General features: G+C 41.9%; 1 protein-coding gene across 4 annotated transcripts in view; it reads right to left on the minus strand.

Annotated features, from left to right (window-relative positions):
• Positions 1-1,670: 1,670 nt before the first annotated feature.
• dbn1 (drebrin 1) overlaps positions 1,671-18,550 on the minus strand; it is a 75,820-nt gene continuing 58,940 nt past the window's right edge. The window contains exons 2-15 of one of the 4 annotated variants that reach the window (XM_046411844.1): positions 18,482-18,537; positions 16,517-16,629; positions 14,388-14,462; positions 12,972-13,115; positions 12,589-12,666; positions 11,853-12,004; positions 11,338-11,395; positions 9,975-10,031; positions 9,443-9,557; positions 5,070-5,195; positions 4,458-4,960; positions 4,263-4,362; positions 4,008-4,099; positions 1,671-2,314 (exon numbers count right to left, since the gene is read on the minus strand). In XM_046411844.1, coding sequence (XP_046267800.1) covers positions 4,044-4,099; positions 4,263-4,362; positions 4,458-4,960; positions 5,070-5,195; positions 9,443-9,557; positions 9,975-10,031; positions 11,338-11,395; positions 11,853-12,004; positions 12,589-12,666; positions 12,972-13,115; positions 14,388-14,462; positions 16,517-16,629; positions 18,482-18,537 — 1,633 coding nt within the window. In that variant the 3' untranslated portion in view covers positions 1,671-2,314; positions 4,008-4,043. Of the gene's footprint in view, positions 4,100-4,262; positions 4,363-4,457; positions 4,961-5,069; positions 5,196-9,442; positions 9,558-9,974; positions 10,032-11,337; positions 11,396-11,852; positions 12,005-12,588; positions 12,667-12,971; positions 13,116-14,387; positions 14,463-16,516; positions 16,630-18,481; positions 18,538-18,550 lie in introns of all 4 variants that reach the window. The other 3 variants (XM_046411843.1, XM_046411845.1, XM_046411842.1) reach the window with 3 other exon arrangements.

Below are 18,550 nucleotides of genomic sequence, written 5' to 3' on the forward strand. Positions count from 1 at the left end.
TCTTACAGGAGCATTACTGCCACCTACTGGGCTGGAGTGTGGGGCCAACCCAATTTTTTCCTTTTGTGTGTTAAAAACATGAGAAAAAATGCAGGAGAAAATGTAAAATATACCCAAAAAATTAACATTAATTTTAAACCCTTTAGCCCTGACAACTGATCAAATTTATGAAAATGCAGGTTTGAATACATTTGTATCTAGTGTGCCATTTTAAATATAATCTTTTAGCACTTTAGAGCATCTTTCTTTTTCAGCCGTCAGCCAACAAGGGCCAAGACATGTTCAGATATAATGTAAAAATTATTCAGTTTAAGAAAGTGAAAAACCACATGCGGGTCCCAAAAAAGCTAAATAACATCAGACCTTAAAACTGAACTCAAATGCTGCCCAATCCATTAAAATTGATCAAATTCACGATTAATGTATCTTAGTCATTACCATGACATCTTGGTGGAAAGACGGATGAATGGAGGGAGAGTTAGGAGTTAGAGAGAAGGAGCCTTCTGAAGGTTTGTGGTTGGAATGGACTGATTAGACTTCCTGGTGGGTAAGTGAAAAATAAAAAGTAACAATCTAAAGTCATGTTTGTGAGGATTTACACCTAAATAAATCCCAGAGAGAAGCATAAGAGAGAAGACAACAGAAAACATCATGTCAGAGGCAGTGAAAAAGAAATACTGTGGGGACATCTAGTGGTGGAAGTCTGAACTACAGGAGAAATCCTGAAGACTTCAAGTGCTCAAAAGTTTATTTGAAAAGTGCTACAATGCAGGTGAGCAAGGTTTGATTTATATGCCTCTGATCCAAACTTCTTCATTTTGATCTGGCTGTGGACGTGTTGAAATGACTAACTTCTCATTAGTCGTTTGTTGAGAGTTTGAAAATTAGCGTCTGTGGGCTGAGAGCATAAAACAAGGTGCTCCAAGTTAAACTACAAAAGGCATCGTTTATACACACGGATGTGACAGTTCACTCTAAAAATAATAACTTCTCGCTCTTACATGGCTGTGGTGAAGGTTTACTCCATGATGGACAAGAGTCAGGATTCCTACAGACAGCAGAGCGTTTTGTCATGCAAACATAAACGTGCTGTTTTGGGGCTTTGCTTCACCTTGGACGACGTTGTGCTTTCAGTGAACGTCTCAGAAACTAATTTTGATCTAATTTTATTTACTAAAACATAAGCTCATGCTGCTCAACAGCAGCTTGGACACAACGAATATCTATAACCACAGACATACTCAGGGGCCCTCAATCAGCTGACTTTTCTTCTTCTTTTGACTCTGATCTCAAAACTTACCAGAAAAGCAGCTGCTTTTTCCTTCAGCTTCTTTCCTTTTAATTTTTGATGTACATTCTGTCCGTCCAGACTTCTTCTAATCTGAAAGCCACCAGACAGACTCTCACTGGGCCACACAGTTGTGAATGATGGGACATAATGTCCAAATGAAATAAAGAGGTGCATATTTATTCGCTAACTGGGCCTTCATTTTACAGAAGTTAATATGATTTAGTGAATGTTGGCTGTCGTCTTTGCGTCCCCTGATCGTTCGGGACGCATTAGTATCAATCACACCAGGATCAGCAGATGCTTTTGAGAAGCAGGTGAACACACACACATAGTATCCAGGTGCTCTACACACACACACACACACACACACACACACGGGTGTTATTATTGCCTAAGAGTTTTTATTTTCTACAGGAATTTACAGCAAAAAAAAGACTAACACTGTTGATGCTAATATTCAAAAAGGTCCTGAAAATCAATTCTAGCACACTTTTTGACAGGTATTAAAAACACACACACGCGCCCGCACACACACACACACACACACACACACACCTCTCGTCTCAGCCCGCCCCACCTCTCACTCCAGTTTCCAGGTCAACTAAATATCACAGCAATTAAAATAAAAAGAAAGAAAGAAAACACATGCAGTGCTTTTTGCATTGGCACAGAACAAAAGCAGTCGGGAAGCAGAAGCAGACGTGGGTCGGTCACCATGACTTTTTTCTGTTTGTTTTGAGCCGCGTGGAGAACCAGAAAGGTTTTCAAATGCTTTTCCACAGTCGCTGGAAATGTTCTGCCATCAAAGTTTAAAATACTGAGACTGAGCACTCGTCTTTTCCTCACATTTTCTAAATGCATCAATTTGTAAGACTTCAGGTTGTTCTCAGCACTTCGGTGGCCTCTGGATCCCGACATCCCGGCATCTCTTCACTTCTCAAACCTTCACGTAACAGATACTGTCAGAGCTGACTTCAGCCTGTTTAGGTGCTACAGTCTGAATACTGTAGGTCTGATATGAAACTACAAGGAAAGATCACAAGACAGAAGGAAAAAGTTAAAGTGTGACAGTGGCTGCATGTCTGCAGGAGCCTTAAAGGGCTGTTCTGCTGTGTTTGCACAGCTGAGAACCACAAATCTGAAGCTTCGTTTTGACAGTTCAGCAGCTTTAAAAACGTAGAACCACACGCTGAAACGAAAATGTCCTTTACCTAAATGTAACAATTAATGTGTGTTTCCTGTTCTTGTGCATACAACATATTTCCATGCCATGTTGCTCTTAAGCTCAAAGCTATGATTTGCTAACAGTGAGCGTGTGGTCAGGAGGTTCACTGCTGCTTGTTTTAGTTATTATTACAATGTGTCCCTCCTCTCAGGTTTCTACAGTTTTCTGGCTGTGTGAAGCGGGAACATCTGGTTCTCCAGAGAGATTAAAACAAAGACAAAAAAAAAAATAATGTTGGCCCAAGTTTGCTTCCAGCGGTTTCATCCCAACTTCCCTCCACCATCAGTAACTGCCAGAAAAAACATTAAAATTATGAATAATGTTTAAATAAAAAAGAAAAAAACAAACAAAATACCCTCTCCGACTCAGGTGCAGGAACTGTGCCAAATGCTCTGCAAAAATAAAGGACCTGGTGGGAACATTTCTATTTTAGCCTTTGGAGAAATTTCAGAAGAATAAGAATCATACAAAGGATTCATTATTTTTTCTATGAGCACAAGCTGACGGTGGCTTCGTGTTTGTTAGCATGAAGCCAAACTCTGCTAAAAAACTCTTGGAAAAATATACAGTATATTCATCTTGATTTGATTTTTTTTTTTTTTTTGCTCATGTAAATACTCAAGGGGGCTAAAAATGATGAATTTTGTGGAAACAGAGGGGAGGGCTGATTGAGAAGCTGCAGTTCACCCACAAGGAGGCAGAAGAAGAAATAAAAGTGCACTGAAAAAAAGCAACCAGATTCTCAAGCCATTTAATCTTGAATTCAGTCGTAAAATCATACAAAAGGAGTGTAAAAGGTCAAAAAGGAGCCGCGGTTTGAGTTTACTCGTGTTGAGAAAAGAGCTGTTAGTGAAAAGCTGTTAGTGAAAGGAGTTCGGATACACCAGAATAAATAAAATATTTCACCGGCTTAAGAACAAAGTGAGGGCTAAATACAAGATTAACTGACTTGCAGAGGTGAATATTTTGGGATATTTGAGGAGGAAGGCAGAAAAAGAGGTAAGAAAAGAAGAGAGTGAAGATACACATGGCAGCTGTATTAGTTTTACAGGGTGTTATTAAAGCACTACAGACTCGGTGTGTCGGCTGCCTGCAACACACTGGGCTTCATTGTCTCTAATATGCAGCAGTGTGCTACGTTAATGTGTAATAAATCATTCACACACAGTCCCCCGCTCCCAGCGATTACATCTGCATAGCAAAAACAAAAAAAAAAAAAAAAAAAAAAGAAGAAGAAGAACAAATAAATAACAAACACACAGAAAAAAACATAACAGCCTTCAAACCATCATTAACTTGAACTCAAACCTTTTTTTTCTGTGGCTACTGTTTTGTTTTCCTCTAAAAGATAATACAGAAGTAGTTTTGATGCAAGATTCGGTATCAGTATTATTATTACTTTTTTGTTTGTTTGTGGTTTTTGTTTTTTTTTTGTTGTTGTTGTTGTTTTTTTAGAAAAAGATCTGTTTCTTCATGAAGCGCACTTCCTACTTCCTCTTGGTCCCGTGGTGGGGTCTGATTGGTCGGTTAGTCATCATCGTCGTCGACCACGGGGTCCGTGTCCCAGCACGTAATGTCAATCTCTGAAGACACACACGTTTGTTTTGAGTTAGTGAATAGAAGGTAACCACATCATTAGGAATTTCTGGTATGAGAAGATATTACAGGGACAGTTGCTGTTAGTTTGTCTGTAAATAATGAGTATATTGACTTTAGTGTAATTTTCTTTTCAGACAAGTAGCTCACCTGGTGGCTTGTTATAAAAGACCGGTGCAGGTTTAGCTGAGGACTCCTCCGATTGGCCAAATTCTTCCTCCTGTGATTGGCTGAAATAGCCCTCACTCGCCTATAAAAAGCAACAGAGAGAAAATAAGTATTAACAAAGAAAAACACAGAAAACCTTTTTTTGTTTTTTAAACCCACAACGGCAGCTGCATTAACCTGCCGGACCTGAGTCCCTTCTTTCAGCAGCGTCTCCCCATTGGTCATCAGCAGCTGTCCGTCATCCAGCTCCTGCATCTCCCCGGACGCATGCTGCAGTGCATGCTGGTAGCTGAGGGTCATCTGGTCAGAAGCCGTCACGTCCACCAGACTGGAGGGGTCCTCCTCGGTGCCGGCTCCCGAGGAGAAGGTCCCGTCCATCATCTCATCGAAGCTGAGGAGAGGTTGAGGCTTGCCACTGGCGGCGGCGGCAGTGGCGGTGCTGGGCGGGACATCATCGTGAGGGACATCATCCATCAGGTCCACCAGGTTGGACGACTGGGAGGTCTGGGAGGGGTTGGGGGGAGGGCCGGAGCTGCTGTCCCACAGATCGACCAGGCTGTCTGTCCCGGACTGCCACACAGAGAAGTTGGAGTCATGGACCTGCGGGGCGTCACTCTGCACAGGTTTAGAGGGTGTCGACTCCTGAACCGGCGGTTTCTGCTCCTGCTTTGGCTCCGAATCTGGTTGGAGAAAGGAGGATCGATTTCATAATAAAACCCAATCAATCACCAGCTGATCTAATGATTGACAGCTCAAAGAGGTCTACTGTGACTGCTGCTTGAGTCTTACCCCACTCGTCTCTGCAGTCCTCCTCATCCCTGCTGAAGTCCTCTTTGATGGGTGTGGTGACTATTTTAGGAATGGGTGACACGGCTGCCATGTTTTGCTCTGTGCTCGCTTCATCGTCATATTGCCCTACAAGGAGAGAATGGCACGACAATATTGAAAAAGCACCGAGCAAAAGTATCAAAATCAAAAGAAAATTACAGATGTTGATCAAACACAAAATGTTCCTGCTTTACTGAAACATCACAACTGGCGTTTTTGGGATTAAACGTCAGCCTATTTTTATTAAATCAGCTTAAGTTAAGACGGGTCATCAGACATGGCAACCCTGTCTCTCTATTGCAGTGTCTTGAATTGGCATAAACCACTATGACACTGTACATGACCTACTGACAGAAGTAATAAACTGCATGCATAAGCAGCATATTCCAACAACGATCCCAGGCAAGTTTTCACCAAAACCAACACAAAATCATTATGGCCCAGCATGAAACACTCGTCAGATATGCTTTTAACATTCTTTGTTATATCATCAACGTATACGGTCACAATGAGCACGACTCATATTCACGATGCTGACACCACATCTGAGGATACAAGTGATTATGACAGCCATCAACACAGTGTCAGTTACGTTCAATGAAAATATCACGTTTTCTTGGTTGATTTCATGCTTGTCGGAGTCAGACTCTCTGTTCAGAGACCAGAAAAAGATTTCCTTGAGGACACAAATCAAATCACAGATGAAGAAAAACAGAGTCACACTGACAAACTGTGTGAGCTTGTTAAAATGACAAATCACATCCAGCTCTTGCATGAGTGACATCTCCAATTCACCTGGTGGTCCAAAACCTCTGATAATGGAAACCAGTTCAGAAAACTGTGGTTATCAAAGGAGGAACTGAATTTTGAGATGACCGTCTTTATTGTCAGCTGTCACTATGGTCAGGGACGAACTGGTTCTTTGCCCACACAGCAGACAGTAAAGTCTGTGATTACTGCACCTACACATGCAATAACACGCACCACAGGTCATAAAGGCGGTCTGCATAATTTTGCTCAATATTACTGATGTCCATTTTCCCAAGCATTTGGGTCAAAGTAACAACTTAGTTTTGATCTAATCTTAAGGGGCATCTAACATGCTGATAATTTTTATTTTTTTCCAGGTTTTGAAACTTTTTTTGAGATTTCTGGCCCCCACAGCTACTACGAGGCGAGGAAGATTAATGGATTTTTGTAAGTGGTGCTCACAGCACTGACTGAACTAACCAATTCAACGGCAACAATATAAAACTTGTGACAGATATCTCAAAACCCAGGCAAATAAAACCAAAACTATGAATATACAACTTATTGTGTGTGCTGACATGTAAAACTAGAGATTAAACATATTTCCTTTCTAGACATTTTGTGAGTTGGTTGTGTTTGCTAAAACTGGAGAGGTACAAAATGGTATTACAGACCAGATGGGCCCAGGCTAGCTGGTTAGCAAGCTAACTTCAGTAGATATCTGTGCTACATGTTGATAATGTTAATTTATTTTCTGAGTATTTTAACTTTGACCATTTGTTAAACTGCGCCTTTGAAGGAAAGTCAATCAATCTGAATTACTCGTACGTGTTTTCAGTGGGCTAAAACATACAGAATCACCTTTATGGCCTTAAAACAGAATGCCAACACCACAGATGTAAAAGGGCAAAGCTCCATGTTCAGTCAAAGGTCAACAAACGGCGGTGGCGGCTGACGGATGGCTCGACGGCATCGCAGACGCACATTCAAACACAAACACTCACAGGTCGGTCAGGAGGTCAGCATTAAAAGCAGCAGGAGAAGTGTGTATTTGAGCATTTGTGCGCGGGGAGGTGTTGCCGTCCAAGATCAGAAGAGGATGGGAGGTAAAAAGAAAACCAGTGAGTTTCTGCAGATAACAGCCTGCTTTATCCCAGAAAGAAGTCAAGTTAGCTCATTGCTAATTCAGACCATAAAACGTCCAAAAAAAACTGGAAATATTCACAAAAATAATTCGACATCAGCAGCTGACTGGACAACATCTAAAGGATGAAGACTCAGGTGATGACAGACTCGACATCTACCACACAAACCAGCAAGCAGCTTCATAAAGGTTGGCTTATTATCTGCTAGTGGTCAGTGAAATGCTAGCATGTGTGTTAACCTGTTGGGTTAAGCTTAGGAAGAGCACAAGCTAAATGGCAGGTGAGCGGTCAGACGGATTGATAAAAGGTTTCATTTGTTTGTGAGTGTCCTGTAGGTATGTTAAAAATACATGCAAAGAGTTTTTTAGGCCGGATTTAGTTTCATTTCAGGACCAACAATGAGTTAGTCCGTCTCTCAATACTTTGACTTCCTGTTTCTCAGCTCTAAGCTCACTGATTCCTACTGAAGATGTGAAACAATACAAATTAGCCATCAATTAATTCGTCAAACTCTTCTGACTGCATAAGATGTTTGCTTTGGCTTGTACTGATAATTATGATTATTTATGTTGCGTGTCAACATTAAGACTCAAAAGTGAGCTGTGTAGTCAGTGATATTTTGAATTCACATGCCGATGTCATGCTCCATCCTTGTCATTTCATCTTCATATTTGTGAAAGATGTTTATGTCTGGGGACTGACGTTCGATCAAGCTGCTGGTGTCCATCTGTCTTCTTCTTCTCCTGCTGTTTATTGGTTACGTGCTGTACCTACCGGCTGCAGCAGCGGGCTGCTTCCGTGCATGTGGCGGGGTGCGGAGGGGCGACTCGCCCCGCAGTGGGGGAGTCGGACTGGGGCTGCTGGGACTGTGCTGCTGCCTCAAGAACGGGCTGTCCAAACGGCCTGGCGGTCGACACACAGCCACACACAGCCGAACACGAAGAGTCAAACACATATGACAAAACAAATGGCCAAAGACACGAGGCGACGCACCAGGACAGGGAGATGTGGGGGGGAAGACGGACGAGACAGGAAGACAGATAAAAAGCAAGAGAGGAACACAAGACGCTCAGCTCCAGAGGAAAAGAGGATTGTGGGAAAGGCACAGAGTAAACCCATGAAGAAGAAAGAGATGTGGAGAAGGAAATCAAAGAAGTCAAAATATCACAAAATGGAGAAATTATGGATGACAAAGAGTGAAGGAATGGGTGAAGAAACACATGAGGGAGTGGATGAAATAAGAATGGAATGTGGGGTCAAATGAATGCAGAGTTGGCAGAAGAAAACCCCTCAAGGAAAAAAGAAAGAAAGAAAGAAAGAAAAGAAAGAAAGAAAGAAAGAAAAGAGGTTAGTGTGGCTTTAAACCGGCCGACTGACAGCATGCAGTTAGGCAGAAATGAAACACTGTTGATGTTCGTTGTTTTTATCCCACTTTGTATTTCTGTTCTTTGAACCCGGGGTGTGAAAGTTTAATCTTGTTTTTTGAAATTGTCTTACAAATAAATAACAGCAAATAAAAAATAAAGAAAAAAAAGTGAAATCTCATCTAAGAACCTGGAGTGACAAATACACGATGGGGACATGTTCCACCTGTCACCAGGGGGAATTATACCATTACCACAGACAAACAACGTATGACAATACAATTAAGATAAGTCAAATTAAAAACACATAAAAACGCCTCAACAAGGCTCAACAGCAGACAACCAGCAGCGAGAGGAGAGGCTGTCTGGTGGTTTTACAGTGTGGACATGTTGACATTCCACTTTTCCTCTATAAGTAATTAAATTGCGATGATCTAAGGAAGCAGCAGCTGAGGAGATGTTGAAACATGATTAATGTCATGTTGTCTCACATTCACCCGCTGCCTCCCTGCACCCTCCACTCATGGAGGCTCCTTCAGGGGGTTCATGTCTCCACACACTGAACCAGGACAGGAAACTGAAGCTTTTCATGCCTGCAGACTGAAGCCAGCTCGACTTTCATCTGAGAGGAACGTAATGTACGTTTACTCAAGTCCAGCTTTGAGGAACTTGTATTTCATTTCTAATAATGATAAGTAATAAGTTGCTCAGTAACATTAATACGGCACAAATGGCTGAATCTGACATATAAAAATTGATTTCTTCAGTAGCAAAGGAAGTAAAAACTTTATTTAGTGTCTGGTGTCTGTCTTGGTGACCTGTGAGTGTTGTCATTCAAGACTGTGGATGGAAAGATGAACATCCTGTGCTTAGCTGAAGGTCCCTGTTTTATATATTCTGGAATAAAGCTCTTCATGGATAACAGCCTGAGACTTTAGAGATCATTTACAGGAAGTCCCATCTCTTGTCTGGCTGTGTGCTTTTTGTCCTGCTCCCTCTAGTTGGGTGTTCGGTCCAGTTTCACATGAGAACAAACCGAATGTGGAAACTGTCAGGTGAGGTTTTAAGACATTACCTGTCCTGGGGAAGGAGACGGGCGAGGTGTCCACACTGATGGTCATGGCTCTCTCCTTCTGCTTGAAAAACTCTCGCGGATTCCCAGACCGCTGGGCGATTATGGCCTTCGCCTCCTGGAAACACACACACACACACATATACACAGTCATTTTTATCTTTCCTTTACAGAGTATATAGTATATAGTATAGGCACTTCCAATATACCAGAGGATGAACATTGAATAAAACCAGCTATTTTTAAGTAGAATTGAAAGCTTCAGACTGTTCAACACCTCCGTTATTTTTGGAGCAATTTTACTCTTGCCTGTTTTGAATATGAGTGGGTCTCCGGGCATTTTGTAATGACCAGACTGATCCAAACAGTCAAAAGGGTAAAAAGTCAATAAAATTTTCTTTATTTAAAACTGTTAATTCCAGTTCCTCAAACTGGCCGATTTAAAGTATTTTCCTCTTTCAAATCAGCATTGCTGAACCTGAAAGTAACAATAACTGGGGACTTGTTTTTATTGCCATTTGTTTGTCAGACTCACCTCCACCTCTGACTCCTTCTTGTCCAGGTTGAGGTCCTCCAAGCTTGGCTCTGTTACCTGCAGAGGAGAAGCAGAAGAAGAAGAAGAAAAGATGGGGGAGAAAAGCAGTAATTTGAGAATCCAAACGCAAAGCATGGACAGAGAAAAACATTCAGTTAAATCAGTTGGGATTTTCTAAAGGGAAAAATCATGCGATGCCTCCAGTGAGGGGCGACACAGACAGAGTTTCAATCTCATATCAGGAGCAAAGACCGATACCACGGAGGAACTATAGTGTTTACTGGTGGCACTTTCTGGGAGAAATTTGCACTAATTATTTAATTTTCTAGCAGATATATTGTTTTGAGGTTTATGTTGAGTATAATTTCATGAGCATCATTTAACAGGTGTAACCTTGACGTAGGCCTGCAAAACTCCAGTTAAAAACCCAGGTGAGGCTCCATTTAGTCGTTAAGCCTCCTTTCTGCTTGTATTCAGTTGAAGAAACACCCCAACAACAGCCATTCGTTCTACCACATGCATACAAAACCCACTCGTGGAACCGCTATGAATGAATTTAATACATGGACCAACTCCCACCACGGAAAGTTTAGCTTGTCAGAAACTGTTCTGGCACTTCATTTGGCTTTATTTATTTACATTTTTCCACAGTTGTTTATTTATTCATCTTTTTATGATCCACACTGCCTCTCTTACAACTAACTCCAGAAGATTTTCCTCAGACATCAGAAATAAAATTCAACAACTTTATTGTCAGATTGGCTTGTGTGGGCAGACCTGAGCCCCCGGAGAAAACCCATGCCAACACAGGAACAGGGTCAGGGTTGGTGTGCTTCTTGATCTCTGGTCCTGGTTCCTCTGACGGTGAACCTCCTCCACCTGCAGCTGTTGGTGTGCTGCTTTAGGGGATGAGGATCAATAAAACCAAGGCGGCCAGAAAACCTGCAGTGATGGCCATGACCTTGAGCATGTCCTTCCACCACTTTCTTTGCAAGGTGGGCAGACAGGTCTTTGATGTGAGCTTGAAAACATCGGACAATCTCTGCTTCCACCACTGAATCCTCCAATAATATTACAGTCTCCAGAATTCGCCTACTGCAGAACTTCTTCTGCAGCTCTTTCATCACAGCCTTGCACACTTAACTGCTCCCACTACACTTCCTTTGCTGTCACATAAGTTAAGAAGTGTATAACACACTGAACATGTCTCCCCCTTACTGTTCATTTTATTTATTACCCATTTAAAATACCGTCTGCACTTTGATGCTTTTGCACTTGTGGTTACACTTCTGTTAAACGGCATTTCATTATCTCAGTACTTCTGATCTAACTGAGTTAATGATGTCAGATCACAGAAACTTACGATAGTGGTCTGGCTCAGAAGCCTCTCTCTGGCCTCTTCCTCATCCTGCAGCTTCTTCCTGTTATTGCACACACAAACACACACACATGTTATGTATTTTACACCCCTAAAGCCCTGAAGAACCCCCTGTGTAAATGACAGAAACCATATTTCTTAGTCAGCAAAGTGAAGACAAAGAAAATCTGAAATATACCATCAGGATAACCCATTCACTGCAAGACATGAGCTCTCCCCAGAAGTGAAGCCAAAACATAAGGATGGCCCCCTAGTGGCTGGCTGCAGTACAGCTCATAAACCCCTTCCAGTCCACATTAGCAGGTGTCAAACCAAATTTTCCCCAACATGGTTTCGGTTTCAGATGCACAGCTTGATTTAATTCATTATTTTGCATGAGCACATGACACACCTGCAGGACTTACAAAAGTAATTAATTAACGTGTTCAAATGTTGAGAGTCCTCTGCAGATGTTGTTTCTGAAATAATAATTCCTGAGTGTTTTTGTATGTGCTCCTCACCTGTGCTCCTCGATCTGCCTCTCCCTCTCGCGGTACCTCTTCTCTCGGTTCTCCTGCTCTATCCTCTCCAGCTCCATCCGCTCCTGCTCGTAACGCTGCCGCTCCTCTGCCACCTTCTTCCTCTCCTCCTCCTTCCTTAGCTCCTCTTCACGCTGCACAGAAAAGCACGTAGCTCAATGGCTGAAATGTCTGAGGTGATGTTTTTTCTGACCAAACCATCAAATTCACAAAGTGGGAAACAGAATAGTTTTGGTTTGATAAACACTTCAGTACTCTGTTTAGTTCTGATGTTGAATCTTGTGGCTCAACTTGATATCACAGTTTCAGAGTCCCTGAAGCTGTGAAGGGCAGATCCAGTGAACACCCTGCAGCTCCATGCAGCATGCTGTCATGGTGCATTTTGTTTCAAGGTCCTGAAGGCAACGTTTGACTTTGTTCTTCACTTCCACTGGACTCCAAACGCAACTGGATCATTAAAAGCTAATCTGGCTAAGAAGAATTGTTATATGGGAAAGACACTTATTTCTATGTGGGAGTTTAGATTGAAAGATTGATACCGTTCCATGTGAAACAACAGGCAGCAGCAGGTTAGCTTAGCAGTTTGACCTCCAAATAAAGTGGTAGTGAGTTAGTGTGCTTATCACACCTGCTAGAAATAACAGATAAACTGCTTCCTTCCTTCCCATTATGTTTTCCTTCCTGCATCCGTCTTAATTTTCTTCCACTCCATACCCACCTTGGCCTGCTCCCAAAACTCCTCTCTATTGATTTTCTTCATCTCCACCTCTGCGTTGGTCTTCTCGTACACCGTGCCCTGTATCAGCAGAGGAAGAGGAGGGAGGGGGTTGAGTTTCTTCAGACACAAGAACAGCTCAAACAGTGAGAATAAATGACCTTTATCTTCTCTGTCTTATAAACCCACTGAAGCTCCCAGTTGCCTGCAGCCAGTGCAGGTACATGCTGCTCTGTGAACTTTAAATACTCTGATTGGGGCGATCGTCCAGCTCCACGATTCACAGCAGCATGACTTGTTTGTTGGTCCAAAAGACACTAAACATGTCAGGTTGAATTCTGGTACAATGACATGCATCATATTTTCATCTGAGCTACTCTTCATACCACGTCTCCATGATCTTCGTCTCGGGTTCTCAGGCGGCTCAGGACGGGACTCGCCACCATCGCCGTCCCGTTGGTCAGCCGCTGCCCGATGGCTGACGGGTCGATGTCATCCAGACTGCTGGCATTGATGATGACCTCCACACCCTGGAGAGAGCAGAGAGATGGAAGATATAATTATTTAGTCACACACACAAAATGAACTTCTGTATGAGGAAGTATTTAGATCCTTTACCTAAGGGAAAGTACTAATACTATAAAACTACTGTATTACAAGTGAAAGTCTTGCACTCAAAAGTATTTAAGTAGTGTATTTAAGTATAATCAGGAAAATGCAGCTCATTATGAGCTGTAATGACACTTTTTTTCAGTTACAGGACTGTAACTAATGCAACAAATACACCAACTATGTTCACGAGTACAGGACTTGAGTACTTTAGTTGTCTGAATTGTTAGCTTTAACATGCTCTGAATTATTTTTAATTGGTACTGTAAGTAGTAAGAAGTAGCATTTATTTTTTGTTTATCACGGATCAGTTACAGATTATTTACTTTATGTAGTGTTTCTGTACCCTGTGTGCATGTGTGTGTTTTCGTTGAAGTAGCAGTTGTCTTTCCCACACAACCTTGACACACACACACACACACACACACACAAATACATAAATATATATATAAATGTCACCTCTGCTTTAATCTTGATCTTTTTTATCTACTGCACCGATCCAGAAATAAATACACACTCAGCCAGGTGTGCAGGTGTGAATACACCGCTGTTTATGACACACACACACACACACACACACACACACACACACACACACTGGGTGAGTGAGAGGATTATCATTCAGAGAGATTACTTTAAAAAGAGATGGTATTAGTCATGCAATACAACACACACACACACACTTGTTCTCTTTGATCCTCCTACAGCTTTAATTTGCTGTAGCTTCTTGTGTCACAGAAAACAGACCAATATTCAAACATTCTGACACAAAATTGAAGTGATTATCAGAAATCTCACCCTTTCTGGAATTACATGACCTTATTGTATGACTCTTTTTATATTGATAATATTAAACAAGTAAAATATTTAAATAAAACGGTTTGTATAAATCTGTCCTCCAGCTGAACTTTGCCACCGGAAGCCTGGTGTTTTCTGCAGAGTAACCACCAACTGCTGATCACCACTCTGTAATGGCTGTAGCTACAGCTACTGTTAGCTGCTAGCTCAGTCAGCTCAGGGAGTCACTGTGAGCAACAGGGCCCAGCTTCCTCCCAGTTTACCCAGCTAACCCAACTAAAATTCCAGCCACCTCTTACAAGTCGTACCTTTGAACCTCAGATGCGATGATGCCTGATGGCATTCACACGAGAGACGGATGAGTGTATATGAGGAAGCACCATGATGGAACTCACCTGGAAGAAGTCAGCGATGGTGGCCACGTGGCTGGCGCAGGCACACTTCCTGGCATCCGGGACGTCTTCCCCGACCTGAGAGAGAGGGGGGAGGGTTGCGAAACAAAAGTTAAACAAAGTAGAAGAAGAAGAAGGAGATGTGGAGAAAAAAAGAAGCAATAAAAGTTTAATGGCAGCAGTAACATCACAGCAGCTGCTCCTTTGTTGTTTTTTGTTAATCAAAATTTCCTTCTTGTTTTTCTTCCCGGTGCTCAGATTCAGGAGGACAGCTTTCCACTCCATTCGCTCTCATTAGGGCCTTTGTTCCACTGTGGTCATGTTCGCATTATTGAAATGGTCGTCTCATGCGATTCAGTAATCACAGATCATTCAAAGCAGCACAATGCATAGCAGTAAGCGGCGATTACGGAGAGAAAGGAACACAGGAAAACAGCACCAACTCATCTGAATTCACGGTAATTTATCTCTCATTACTAAAATACTAAAACGTCACACTGAGAAGAGAGTCTGAATGTGAATTTAAGAGTTTGTGGTACGTTTTGGCACAGGTTTGTGTATTTCTGTTCATTTTTAATATGTATTTGTTAAATTTTGGTTAATTTCTGGCACACTTTGGCCCGGTTTGGTACAGTCTGGTGTTGCTGTGTCACATTATGATGGACTCCTCTGGCTCTGCTCCCGGTCCCATTTAAACACCAAATGTTTCTCACTTTCTCAGACTCCATCCAACGTAATTACCGGCTTTTTCTATCGTTTTCCATTCAACTCTGTCTCTTAGAATTTCGATGGAATAGAACTAATTTGGTTCAGGTTTGGGAATCACTGTGGTTTACTAGGAAAGTTGATGAATCACACAATCTTCGTTTTTATCCTATTTTATGTAGAACTTTAAGTTACACATACCGATGAACTAAACTAGATAATGTTAAAGGGTTATATGTTACACCTTAACTTATAAAGATAATAGCACACAGTCTAAACCATCTCCAGCTCCATACAGATGGACTCCTTCCTTTTTTCCCTTCTTTTACTAGTGTAGAAGTTGCTGCTTGTCTGTATAAATTTAAACTCACTTACACAGAAAAGGCCGAGTGAAAATAATCCAGGCTGTCATTATGAGTCCCTCAAAACTCAACTGGCAAACCGAATGATCAGTATATTAACTATCATTCTACCTCCCCCTTCTCTTTTTACCTCTTCTGTGTCCCTTCTTCGCTCTGCACTCTCACATTACAGATGCACTTGCTCACTGCTGTTGTCAGATTCAGAAAGTAAAACATTCATCTCAAGGCTCTCAGATGCACTCAGACTGCATTGAAATGCTCTTTCAGAGACTCTCGCTGCGATAACACGAGTTCTGACATTACAAATTATTAATTTCTTCCTGCTCCTTTTCATCATTTGTTAAATGGAAGACAAATCCTCACCACTTTTTCTGTCTGTTTGTCCCGTAAGTGGAAGGTCAAACAGTCATTACAACACCAGGCTACATCAATCCACATCTGGTCGAAATGCACGTGTCTATGCTCACAGAAACACCTGGCAGCCATTTTCTAATCTCAAACGTTAGCAGTCATCTGTTTTATTAGTCAGATGGGTCTGCTCTTTTCTTTTATGACATAAAAATCAACCGTATTTGTTAAACCTTTAAAATGAACTGATTGGATCTGACTGAGAACCTGACGACACATCACTCTGCCTCTGTCCTCTGTTTACACTGTCTGCAGGATGGACAGAGACGCAGTACAATGTTCAGTAATTGTTTAATGCAAAACCTGAAAATGCTGTTTCAACCCTGATTGCCTGCAAGTGGAGCATGACTTTTTATCTTTGATGTCGCCTGTAGGTGGCAACATCAGCATGTATCTGCAGCTCTGGACTACTGGACTACTGCTTTTCTTGCTGAGCCTGCAGCTGTGTGACTGGACGGTGCAGACAGAACCTGGTTTCAGGTCCCGACCATCGTTGACATGGTGTGTCCTTGTTAAAACTGACTGCTAAATTAAAAATGTGCTGTGGTCCTTGACGAGGACATTTCAGTGTGTGTGTGAGCGTGTGCGCTGCCTGGGGTGTTTGGCGTCATCCACCAAGCCCTCCCCTCTCGTCTCCGCCCTGACCCGGCGACTCACCCAGTTGATGAGGATGTATCGTGGCAGAGAGGCGGTGGGCTCCTTCAGGCTGCAGAAGCCATACATCACCCTGCCGTTGTCAAAGGTCAGCGTGATCTCTGCCAGGCCACCTCCTGCACCACAGAGCAAGAGATTACATCACAGTAATGTCAGGTTTTAATGTTACTGACTATCAGGGATGAGCCGTGAACGTCCATTCATCTAAACACACAAAGATTAACAAATGAATCAACTCATGACGTAAACTAGGAAGCAATCAGATTTCATAAAATATAACTCTGCCAAGACCAAATAATCCTGAAAATGTGTTGTTTTAATAACAGAACCAACTTTAAATCTGCACACTTGGTAATAAACAATCATGAGAAGTAGTTAAATCCTGTCTGGGAGTATGAGGCTTTGTACACAGGTTACGGTCATGACTGTGATGGCTGTGGTCATCATTTCACTCTATCAGACATTTGATAGAAATTCTGTCACAATTAGTGCATGAATTCTTGAGTTATGGCTAAAGCTGTGATATGTGAGGTCCCAATGACTTTTGGCCTTTGACTCTAATCGGTTCATCTTTGAGTCCAAGTGGACATTTGTGCCAAATTTGAAGAGATTCCTTCATAGGCGTGCTGTTGATATCACGTTCATGTACACTGGGACGGATGTATGGACGTAGAGACAAACTCAAACACTACGGCTGTAAGTACAGTCAGTTTATAAACTATAACACACTGGGACGGATCAAAGCTGCTAAATGAGCTCAGCCACACTGAACATCAAAATGCTTTTTAGGTGTTTATACTGTACATCAGTAATTTTAAATATTTAATATCACAACAATGTACCTCTGATATGCTTTTACTTCGTCTTCTGAACATTCCTTGAGTAATATTTTGAATACCTTTACTTTCAATGGAGTGTTTTTACGTTACATTACTTTTACTTATGCACAGGATCCAAACAGTTCGTCCACCAAAGTCTGGAGCTTTGGTTTGGCAGATCAGCAGCGATGTGTTCCAGGCTGCTAGTTTTATAGTTTATGACCCTGTTCTTCAGCATAGAGACGTCCACACGCACGTTTGTACAAACACACAAACACGACTGTGGTCTGCGGGTCTCTGATCTGAACAGGCACATGGATTCCTATGCTGCTGCTGAAATATTCACGTCTCTCTGAGGAAAAGCTGACAACATGAAGGAAACTAAGACCACTGCTGGCAGAAGGGGCTCTTCATAATGCATCTCATCTTTGGCACTGATGATGCAGATACTTCACTGTAGTAGCTCTCATGTGATGAGCGTGCTCATATTCAGGACGTCTGCCTTGGTGATTACATTAGACTCACAGAATAAGCTGTGGTTCTCTCTCCGAGACAAAGCTGAAGTGATTCAAAGCAGTGGTTGTAACATAGTCCTGTAATGCGGTTCAGTTATCCAGGAGACTTGTGTGTTTTGGCATTGAGAAACATTAAGGAGATCATTGAAATGAAATTTAAAGTAGAGGAAAAATATTCACTTTCCAGCTTTATTAAGGTGAATTAGGAGTTTTTATCCTCCTAATGTGTGGACAGTATATTGAAATGCTTATGAAACCTTCCGGTGTCTATGGATTATGCCCATATTTACTAATTATTGTGTAATTGCGTCTTCATTCACACACATAACACGGTGTATTATTGCAATCTGTAGGACAGTGTGTATGTGTGTACGTGTGTTTGTGTGTATTAAATGGAGGATTCTCATTAAACTGTAATGATCACACAGCGTGTCATTAACTGCAGTAATAATGAATCCAGCTCTCTGGTGGCTCAGTAACAATCAGGAGACAGAGAACATGATCATTTTCCACCCAAAGTAGCAGTAGAACCTGCAGAGCTCATCATCAGCCATGATCATTAAAAGATAGAAAAAGAATAACAGTGAGACAGTTAAATTCTTGGACCGGATTGAAGCAGAAAAGCGAACCTTTACCTCCTGATGATGCCAGTGTCAAATCATTGCTGTCATCCTCATATGTGTACAAGGCCCTGTTAGGAGAGA

The sequence above is a fragment of the Scatophagus argus genome, chromosome 14 (assembly GCF_020382885.2).
Source record: "Scatophagus argus isolate fScaArg1 chromosome 14, fScaArg1.pri, whole genome shotgun sequence".
Classification (NCBI taxonomy): domain Eukaryota; kingdom Metazoa; phylum Chordata; class Actinopteri; family Scatophagidae; genus Scatophagus; species Scatophagus argus.